The sequence below is a fragment of the Ptychodera flava genome, chromosome 8 (assembly GCF_041260155.1).
Source record: "Ptychodera flava strain L36383 chromosome 8, AS_Pfla_20210202, whole genome shotgun sequence".
In the NCBI taxonomy this organism is placed as follows: domain Eukaryota; kingdom Metazoa; phylum Hemichordata; class Enteropneusta; family Ptychoderidae; genus Ptychodera; species Ptychodera flava.
Window position 1 is genome coordinate 34309661 of NC_091935.1, and position 11332 is coordinate 34320992.

At 39.0% G+C, this 11332-nt stretch overlaps 1 protein-coding gene across 1 annotated transcript; it reads right to left on the reverse strand.

Moving 5' to 3' along the window:
* Window positions 1-37: 37 nt before the first annotated feature.
* On the reverse strand, window positions 38-8617 carry LOC139138084 (uncharacterized). Its single transcript, XM_070706308.1, has 8 exons — window positions 8061-8617; window positions 5518-5574; window positions 4078-4268; window positions 3608-3747; window positions 3012-3124; window positions 2301-2612; window positions 1815-2045; window positions 38-330 (listed from the first exon to the last, which is right to left on the reverse strand). The coding sequence occupies exons 1-8, from the start codon at window positions 8116-8118 to the stop codon at window positions 38-40; spliced, it is 1395 nt and encodes a 464-aa protein (XP_070562409.1). The 5' UTR covers window positions 8119-8617.
* Between the last annotated feature and the right edge of the window lie 2715 nt (window positions 8618-11332).

Below are 11332 nucleotides of genomic sequence, written 5' to 3' on the forward strand. Positions count from 1 at the left end.
TCAGGAATCTGCAATTCTAAAGTAACCAAAGTGAAGCTCACTCACCCGCCATGGTAAACGATTCTACATCAGACTCAGCTCGCTCTGTTCCAGCGATACTCACTACACCAAAGAGATACGTCGCATCCCGCGCTAAGTCTGTCGCGACACATGATGTGACTGGATGTTCACTGGCACACAAAACGTGTCTTTCACTTCCCGAGAGTTGACTTCCCTCGACTTCGTATCTTTCCGGAGCTAAACCGACCCCACTTTCCTGCCATCGAATTGTAGCTGACGTGCAGAGAGCGAGCACTTCTATGGTTTCACTGTCAACGGGAACCAACACCACTGCAACAACAAAAATGGCAATGCCAGTGTAGGATAGAATGTGCCTCGGGAATAGATGTTTAGATTCTCTAATTTGTACAACTTTCTTCTAACCTACCAATGATGGGGATCATTTTAAAGCTATAGAAGTTAGGAAACATTTTAATGTCTTAGTTTTTCGAAATCAAAAATTTCATTTTTTCCCATAGAGTTAACATAGGGATGGCGGAAATTCTGAATTCGAATATTGATAGTGTCAGGTAATTTGTTAATCTAGTACCAACATTTGCACCGTGACCCCTGAATTATATTCTCGATTTGCTAATGGTTGAAAGTTTCATTGAGGGAAGTTTTAGTAAATATTTAAGTCTCAACTTTCGAGTCGCATATTTCCTTAAAAACGCCCATGTCATACCAATTGATTTAGATTCACTTCTGAAAGTATATTTATTAGGAAAATGATTTCAAACAAATTTTTCTTTGATGCTAGCGATAACAGTTCAGAAAACTTCATTGCAGTTGACTATTTTAACGATACTGTAATATATCATTCGTTTTTCATGAGATAGTTTTCCATGGCACTCTGCTGTAGTGATACGGCTAAGGCATTGTTCCCAGCCATATCTGAACAAAAAATTATGTTCTAGGCATATTAAAAGAAACGCTTGCATCGGACTGTCAGCAAATTGAGTTTGCTGTGATACTAAATAGTTTCGAATGATAACATATCTTTACTGAACTGTAAATTGAGAAATCTCGAACAACAATATCTTTACTTTCGTGAAGTCCTTTCATTACATATGAGAGCCAAATGCTTCTTGTAATCCATAGAAGCATTTAAAGTGGATATCTCTTTAATACTAATAATATCTACTGCATTGCAGAATAAGTCAAATAAGCCCTTGGAAAATCACCAAGAAGAGGAGAGAAAAACCTTCACAGACTGAATTTAAACAGTTTAAATGAAAAGTATGAGACTTAGAGGTTAGAGGTCGTCAACTATTAGCGATTTGAAATATTCTCACACATGACACAAAACGCTGTAATACCTCTTTAGGCATTAATTAGTAGATGGCGTTTTTACAAAATATAGTTTGGATTTCTACTATAGGATGTTAAAGGCCTCCCCCCTCTATTCACGGTTCTTCTCAGGTTTAATAGATATCTCCCTATAGTACAAAAACCTTGGTCCTGGGAACAGCCTCGGGCCCGTCTCTATATAGGTGTGTGTATGCTAACGTTGTCACATTTTGAACAATTATCAGTTTGAACTTTCTGGTTTCCAGCTGTGACAGAAGCTGTGTCTAAAGTACTATGTATACCTTTTTGAACGCAGCTCAGAACTCGTAGCAAGTGACCAACATGTCGTTACATTTCAATAGGTCAACTTGGCAATATTCTTGGTTTGCTTCCTAAAGCTGTGCTTCTTGTGAAAATCTACAGCGTGTTATTCATATCAGACACCAATTAATATAGGTACGATACTAATATAAGGAAATACCTACATTCTTCGCAGATCTCGCCATCGTAACCCACCGGGCAGCTACAATCAAAACCTTCCCCTTGACGTACGCACATTCCACCATTCTGGCAAGGATTAGGATCACATGGATTAATTTGATCCTCGCAATGGATGCCCGTGTATTTTTCTGTACAGTGACATACGTAGCCTTCCCCGTCGTCACAGCACGTCCCGCCATTTTCACAGGGATTGCCTGTTTGTTGACAGATGTCATCTAAATGACAGAAACAATAGTGAAATGCCATTACATCATTTTAAATGAAATATAGGCAATGAAAGCGTTAGTTTTCAATGTTCACTTAGTTCTTTCTACAAAAGAAATACATTTCTTATACTCGCTTTTGAAGTGACCATCCACAACTCATGCTGTAACGCTCATAATGGTCCGAGATTTCCATACGAAGCATAATGCACTTCTATGCCATATGGATATTTGCTTGGTTTGATATTAATAGACGCGGGGACTTACCACTTAATAAGCTTATTCTGTCAGTCACTCCACACGAGCTATCCAAGAGATTCACACAGATTCTATAGAGAAGCCCCGCTTCTAGAGAAGCTATTGTGTAAACCATCCGGCCAGTTGAAGGATCGTACAATTCGTTCAGTAGTTCTTCGCCTTGAAGCGGGATTGAATTTTGTCCTTCTACTGTGGCAGGATCTATCGTGATCGCATAGCCTGGTACGTCGGTTGGGTCACCTTCCATTGACCAACTAATAGTTATGTAATCGACACACCTTTCTTCAATGGCAACGTCCGTGAACTCATTTTTATAGACAGCTGGAACAATTCGGATGAAAACATATTTATGAGAGAATGATTGTGAAATAAAAATATAGCTACCATTAATCACTCAAGTAAACTGCGGTATCTGAAAATATCGTTTGCTGCAATAACGCCTACCTTATAAAGTAACTTCACTGTACATGTTAAAAATAAACTTCAGGAGCATTTTAATGATCGTTAGAGGGCGGTGAAAGCTTTTGTCTTACGACTCAAGAATTCGTTATTGTAATTAATCTACATCATTTCAAATATTGGTCGCAACGTTCTAAATGTAAGCTAGCTATTTAGTGCTTTCGTTGGCTGAACGTATCTTAATTCAGCATTTGTGATCATCGAGCAGTTGCTATAATCAACAGTCAGTTGAATAAGGTTGCCTTATGATGGTTGGTTTACCTTGACATTGGACAAAGGCCGAGCAAGTTTCTTCATTATCTGTACTGGGGCCGCATTGACATGTGTTTCCCTTGATTTTACCCTGGCCGTAGATAGTGGTTCCCAATTTTGACCTGTTCAAATAAACACGGTAAATATAACAAACGTGGATAGGATATTAGTCTACTGGGTTTTGGCTAATGATGGCTTACAAGGTCACATTTTGCCAGTTACGTTCACATCTACAATCGGCGGCAGACAAATGATACCAGCCACCAATCCATATATAATTTTAGTATCCCTTAGCTGTAGGCTTAGTTAAGATTTCACAGCTTTCCATTGTCGAGACAACACCACCCCGGTGAAAATTTTGCCATGTTGAAGTATTTCAACATGATTTTAGTTGTGAATAGAACTAACTATAGTCTTTCCAATTTTGAGTCTAATGTGCAGTAAATTAAAGCACGTTTACATTACATCATTCGTGACAGATATATAACACTTCAAACGTAAGCAGATCGACTTCGTACAGTCTTGAGTATCCGCGAGTTATCGCAATTATCAATCTATGACACACAGAGGACTTTCATTGGCAGTATTGAGGCTTTGATACTCACGAGATTCTGACGTAACAACCGATACGTTTCATCCAGCTAGGACATTGAACGCTTGGATAACCGACATCATGGCTTTCAAACGTCTCCATTTGCACGCGGTAGTTGTTATCACAGGTAAACTCAACACAGGTCACATTGGCCTGAAGCACCAGGAAAAATGGACAGGTTGTAACACATACCAAGCATTATGCAGCAAAGAGCAGCTTTTGAATGCCATTTGCCTTCAGAAGTTTCTAACTCTGGGCTTGTTAAATAAATGAATAAGTACCGTCTTGTATATTTAGCCTACGAGCTCACAAGGTAGGCAACATAAGGACAAACGCACAGATGTTCTTCTATTTTCTGTAATATTCGCAATTGGCAATGACAGGTGCCCATTCCTAAACTGATTAGTTGAAAGAAGCACTTGAATTTAATGATTTCATCGGAGACGTCTTTATACTACGCCATAAATGTATGGACAGACTTACCATGGTACCAATATGATTCCTTCCATGATTTAACGCTACACATTGATTGTTTTCATAGAACCAGGCACTTTTGCAACCATTTAGTGTGGCATCGCACTGGCACGACGTTGCTATGGTGCCTGCGGGGCAACCAACGCGTGACTCGGCGTTCGGGTGTGCAGAGGACACCTGCCCAAGGACATACTGCGTATCTGATAATAGAAAGCGTTTTTTGTCAGCGTACAGATTTGAAAACGTATAAAATGTGACTCTCTCCTTTCAAATGATCCGATCCAACCAGAGATGGCATGTCAAAACAAACTGCCGGATAAGCATTAAGCCATTGCAAATAATGAGTTCTCTGCAAAAACAAAAACTGAGCTCGTAATATTTTCTGAAACCCTGGGTATTGGCAAATGATGTGATTTGCATTTTTAAATCATTATCTACATAAGGATAATGTGATAATTAGTTTGTACAACCTCTAAAATGTTATTTTTTCCTTTCCCTGTACAAACGCTACGATGGTTCAGGTCAACATTAGCACTACCGTTTGACAGCATAATAAACTCCTGGTTGAGTTTATTTGTACGATTCGGAATGTTGAAGGTGTTATATATAATAGCGACCAATCAGCTGCGTCGCGGCAATAGAAAATGATCTCGAGCCTCGAACATAAATCGTATACATTGACACGACATTTTCTTACCCGAGACTTGCAAATTTCAAGCGGAAACTCTGCATTCTTTGGACGGGTAAAATAAATTAAACGGCTTTTACAGGTTTGCATATTGACTGTCACATTGTCCTTATGCTGACAATGATTACAAAATAAAAATCACAGAATTTGTATACATGAACGCTTTCAGAAAATATATACTTTAGTGGGGTACGAGCGAAGTTTTTTGCAGAGAATTAATGTTGTGTTGTTGGGTCCGATACTTGTCCAGTACCATTAGGGGAAGACAGTTCGTCATTTTAGTTTGTTTCACTTAAGCCTTGATTTATATTGTAATTATTGAACTAATGAGCGTGGTTTTATCAGAGAGGCGGTTTCCCACGCTGGGGCAAGGCTTGAAACAAACCAGTTTTGGCATCAAGCAATTAAAATGCTCCCAACATTCGTTAGGTACAGTTCTAGATAGTCCCCTTTGCCCCAATACACAGAAATGGGTTCAAAATGAAATTACGGATAATGTTAATTTTAATGTCAAGATTACATAATATGGGGGCGCACTACTCAGTTCTTGTCCCATGGATATTAATTTATGTCAGGAACTGACAGATTTGACCAATCAAAAATATATAGAAAAATCGATGGATCTATCCAGATCAATCGATTTTTCTATATTTTTTGACCTGTCAAATCTGTCAGTTCCTGACATTAATAAATATACGTGGCGTGATATTTCGTACAATGGGATTCATATCTCGCTAAACACCAGTAGATAAATGGTTTACCTGTTATCAAACACCTGCCATTGTTGTTAAGGCGAACACCGATGACGTCAGCTTGAACTGAAAATAAAGGGAATCAGGTAAATTGTAACAGGGAGGAATCGTTGCTGGACGTGACAATTTGTGATGCAAGGAACATATGGATGTTCACACGAGAAAATCACAATTCACTGGTGCATTCTTACGGCAAAATGTCCTTGTCAGTACCCTTGGATCAGTTATTTCACCTCTGTTAACTAGTTTTGTGTTGCTGTGAAAAACTACAGGCATTAAAGTCAATAACGATACATCTGAGGTGCTGTTTAATTGAAAAAAAATTATCGAATAATTATGGATAGTCTTGCAAGAGTTGTCATAATTGGTTAAAAGTAGTCACTTTATCTTTTGACTAACCGTAACGGAAAAACATGGATGTGTTTTTATAATGTTTCGGTTCAAACACCTGCGCTCCTATAAAGCCCTTCCTATTCTATTTCATTTGGATCCCTATAGATAAGGTTTGGTTTGTTCTTTAACATGAACAAAAATTCACTATTTGTAATGTTAATCTCAGTCATCGAAACTTAAGGTAGTACAGTATGCGCCTCGAAAGTGAAAGATTTAAACTTTTGCTGAAACTTTCCTCAAGGAATATTTCTACCATTCTCTTTAGGATCAAGAATAAACATTGTGGGTCACCGCGCAAATTTGGTAGTAGAGATACGAATTACCCAACTTCAGATTTACCTACAGGTGAATTCAATTCAAAATGGCCGCCATCCCTGTGTTAATATATATGGAGACAAATAGTTTTCGACATACGAACGCCAAGATCTTTAAAATGAACCCCCACAAGTGGTAGATCAGAAAAGAATTGTAAACGTTTGAGAGCCTGAATATCTATACCCGAGGCGCGTTCTACCTCAAAATAAGTTTCACAGTATGTTCTTATGTTAAACATGCCATACTGTATGTTTTGCTTAACACAAAAAAAACCAAATTATCTGGTTGTTCACATATGTTTTCATACATGTCTGGTTTAATAGTTTAAGACGGAATAACGATTACAGTTGCAATATGCTTACAATGTTGATTCCAAGTCCAATTTTCATATTATGCAAATAAATATCGACTGTTTCTGTGACATTAAGACTTCATGTATGTACAAAAATAGTGGTCGATGCATATGGCAGTTACAACTTTTTCTATGTTACGCTTCAAGCCGCTTGCACTGAATTTCAAAATGTCTTGGAATAACAAGGTGCTTTGGTGATAAAAAACCTTTTCCTGGCGATAGAAAATGACGCCACCTGCATTCATTACAAAAGTTCTCCTTCGATACATTTTGCAACAATTAAACTCGATACGACGTGCACTGTGCCGCAGTCAATATCGTTCAGTGTTGCCGCGCTCACATTGAAAAACTAACCCGTACACTGAATGCTTCAACATTCTTATATTGCCTTTATAAAATTTTCCGGCGAACTGCACAGAACGCTGACGATAGGTTTTTTCTCGGTGCAGTGTGTACAACAATTGGTTTTTCTTACACTGAACGTGTTATGTAGGTGAGAACAGTGGACCTCGTATCGGGTTAAATTATTGCAAAATCTATCAAAGTAGAACGTTAACAATGGATGCAGTTGGTGTTATTTTCTGAAGCAAGAAACGTAACGGTGTTTCTAATCACTCAAGCACGTTGTAATTCCAAGCTATTATAATTGATATGATTCACTCGTTGCAATGCCTCAAAATGGCTCTTTCTTCTGTAGATGTAAAGTGTGCAAGTAATGTTATTTGTTATCAACTGCCAAATGACAGAGATATAATAAAGTACAACTGGAATTACATTTGCAATGAAACTCCTTTGCAAATGAATGCGTCTCGATATTTACTGTGCAAGACATAAGCTTGGTCAGGATCCCATTGCATATGTTGCCTTTCCTTCTTTTATTAAAACAGCCCCTGTATGATATATGATTGATATCAAATGTACCATGACGTTTCCAAGGAAACATGATATACATATCTCCTTTAAAGACACCGCATTTGATTTATCTTCCTTGAGCTTTTATCAGTCCTAGCAATTTTGATAAACATTTCAAAGTTGCGCAATCACCACCTACTGCATTGTAATATCTTAAAACAGTTACGACATTCTCAAAGTAGCATTTATCAAAGACGTCAATCTGTTTTGATGAGTCGTACATTTGTCAATGTTACTTCATCCAATCAGCTTTCTACGTTTAATCAGACGAAAGTGTCCGTCCCACTAGACGGTATCATCTACAAGCCCATCCCATTTTTAATGACAAATGTTATTCCTTTGACAGACTCAAGAGGGCGAACTGAAAGCTGCTTACCCGCGTCTATAACTGATGAAGATAAGATCATAAATTAGGATCGCTTCTGCAATTGATGTTACAAGAAAGAACTAGAGCTTTCAGTCAGCAAATCAAGTGCAATAAGGCGAGTTATTATAGCTAGGTAACATGAAGATTCCCAGGAATTTGGATCCGCTGCAAACAAAAGACAACCATTTTAAATTGTCTAGATAAGGACCTTACCTGAAGCCGTTATGATCACGCTAACAAGAGTAACCAACTTGAGACGTGTTTGCGCCATCCTATGACTCGTGCATCACAACACAGTATTTTTTTGTCTTCCCGTGACTTTTACTTCACCCAACAATTATCCAGGGTAGATCTTCCGATTGAAACGACCGAAACGTGTCACGTTTTTCAAAAGTGAATTCAGTCAGGACGCAATCTTTCAAAATGCAAATCATCCACTCTACAGCTCAGTTTCGATCGGTACACACGGTCCAACTGCAAGCTGGATTAATGGTTGACATACCAGCAGACTCGCCCCAGAAGAATTTACAATTGGCTCGGTAAAATTAATTAAACGAGGACGTGTTATTATCTCTCTTCATAAATACTATCTGACAAGGTACTCAGAAGCCCCATCTGTTTTACGACACAAGTTTGACACGGCTCCAAAGTGTCACAGAAAAAAGACAATATGGTCATACGCGCAGATAACATTGGCCATCCCCTTTCCGTTCGGGGTTCTCTCGCGCGATGTCATGTAGAACAACACGTTTTCGTATCGTTCTCGTCCAATTGAATGAGCGTCTGTTAACTCAAAAAAGAAGTTCTAATTAATTGTGCCAACGCCTCTTAGATGCGCCACGATTGTGTAACTAAGCTTATGTCATTTCCGTCGACGTCCACACTTCAATTAATTAAACCCTGTTAGTTCTCTTTTGAAATGCAAATTTCAACTCCTGAACCTGTCGTGTCTCCACAGTATCTTTACTTTACCAATTGTGTTCAATCTTGCGGTAATCATTAACCGCTTGAGGCTTTGGTATCATCTGTTAAATTAAAAATAGCAAAGTTGATATGAAACGAAGAGCAAATGTCAAATAGTTTTCTAAACGCCATAATTCCGTTTATGCTGTGTACAAGATATGTGATAATCATGAAGATTTCGCAATGCCATTAGTCGAACAATGTTGGCTTTCATGCGTGAGGTAGTTGGAACTGCTGATGTCGCCATTTTGTTTTTTATTGATCTTTTAAAGAAATAGTCGACTTCCAAACACGAAACATGGCTCAGTTGTAGGAATTTAGAGCAAGTGCTCATATTGGATGATTATCACAGCCACGCAAATACATACAGAATCACAATAACTTCACATTTGTGGTAATAAAAGACTAAGCAACTTAACGATATTCATTCTGTAAAGAAATCCCTCTGACTGCACTACGCAAGACAGATGGCTTTGGTGAGGTACCGTTTTTGTCACTCTACTACGTCGACTGATATTGTAATGACAGCAAATGAGACGTCTGTCAATCTCATAAAAAGCGAGTTGATGATTATACCGAATGGCGATGAATAAACACGTTTACAAGAAGCTAGACTGTCTTTAATTTTGTCGGCAGTGATTGACCTGTCGAGTTCATCCCGTCTCTTGCAGAGTGTGTATCGATATCTCCTGGTCAATTTCTTTACAAAAAGTGCATAGTTTTCATCGTACTTGTTGGCCCTCGCATTGTGTTTTTACGCACGTAACCGGCTGTGACTTCACACCCACATCCTGTTGCATTCAAAACCGGAGTGTAGCTCTTTAATTGTCGCATCATGCAGGAAATATGATGACATGGAACACATCCTGACATATGCACTCCCGATGTGTAAGTGCAATGTTACTATGGTGGGCTACTAAAATTTGCATATTTCTGTTGTAGCCAAAGTGAACATGAGCTCATTTCAATGTGTACCATCCCTTACTTACGCCTGTACCTGGATGTTACCGTTGACTGGAAATGTGCTCAGTTTCAAGGCCGTTTTGAAATTCCCACCTGAGTAGAGTTTATTACATAAGTACAGCAAGAGTGCAACGCCAGTGGCTGACAACGTTCCGCAAGATTTTATGTATTTTTATCAATCCACACTGAACGTTCGATCAAAGGACGTCCAGTAGTGCGATCATAAACGGGACATCAACTCTTTAACTTGCGGAGTTTCCTAACTAACTTAAGCACTGTGTCAAGTTAAGTCAGACTCGTAATGCCGTTTCGTAACCCACATAGACACACAGCAATTGACAAAGACGTTGACATTTTACAAAGCGCATCATAAATTTAATAACGGCTGCAGTCACTATCAACATCGGGAATACGGTCAGATGTTTTCGTTGAAAGTTAACTTTTTCATTGAAATGTAAAAGGCTGTGAATCAAAGCCATATATAACTAGGCCGATGCGTTGTTTTCTCAGTTATCTGCAACTTTTCAAAGTATATTAAGGTAATATAACTAAATGTTCAGAATATTTTGAGAGAGAGAGAGAGAGAGAGAGAGAGAGAGAGAGAGAGAGAGAGAGAGAGAGAGAGAGAGAGAGAGAGAGAGAGAGAGAGAGAGAGAGAGAGGGAGGGCCAGAGCCAGAGCCTGAGACAGCCAGAGAGGCAGGTAGGCAGGCAAGCAGGCAGATAGAGTAAGAGAGAGAGAGAGAGACAGAGACAGAGAGATGCAGGTAGAAAGAAAGACAGAAAAACAGACGGATCAGATTGCGAGGAAAAGGGCAGAGAGAAAATGGGAGGTCGTTATTATAAACATTTCGCCGGTTGAACCACATCAGACACAGTAATTCTGGAAAAAGCCACAGATAAATTAAGTACATGGGTTAACGTGCGATGCTTCGCATCGCTCTTTGGTGTCACTGGTGTATCCAGATAAACGGCCCGGTATTAACCTTTATACAGGGACGTTCATCAACATCCTGCAATATCTAATATGAACTTTGACTTTTTTCACATCTTGACCTTTCTATCTGTCAGAGCGGATCATCATACTACCTGACAAAGAAGAAACCGATTTGGTCCGATGACAACCAGACAGGTGACAAACGTATCTAAGATAACGGGAAATGCACCGACGCGTGATCAAAGGCAGACCGGTCTTGCGAAAGTCCGAACGTTATGTTTGGACTATTACTTCAGTTTTGAAAGACGGCATGCCTCGATGCTGCTGTGGGCCCAGGAAATGCGGGAACTTTATTGCATGTTTGGTGATCAACAAAATGTTGACGCGAAGATCGAATGAACACAATTCTTGATTCCCTGTACGGTATTAAACTCATAGTCTTAACACTTTTCTCATGCGCTTATGGTTCGTCTCATCATGAGAACTGGAGACCTACCTGGACTTCGAATTGATATAACACATCTACCAATATTTTCACGCCAGTGTCTGAGAACTGACAATTCTTCTCTCACGACGATTAGCAAAAAACGCCTTTTCAGATCAGTTATCGAGTGAATTTATTAT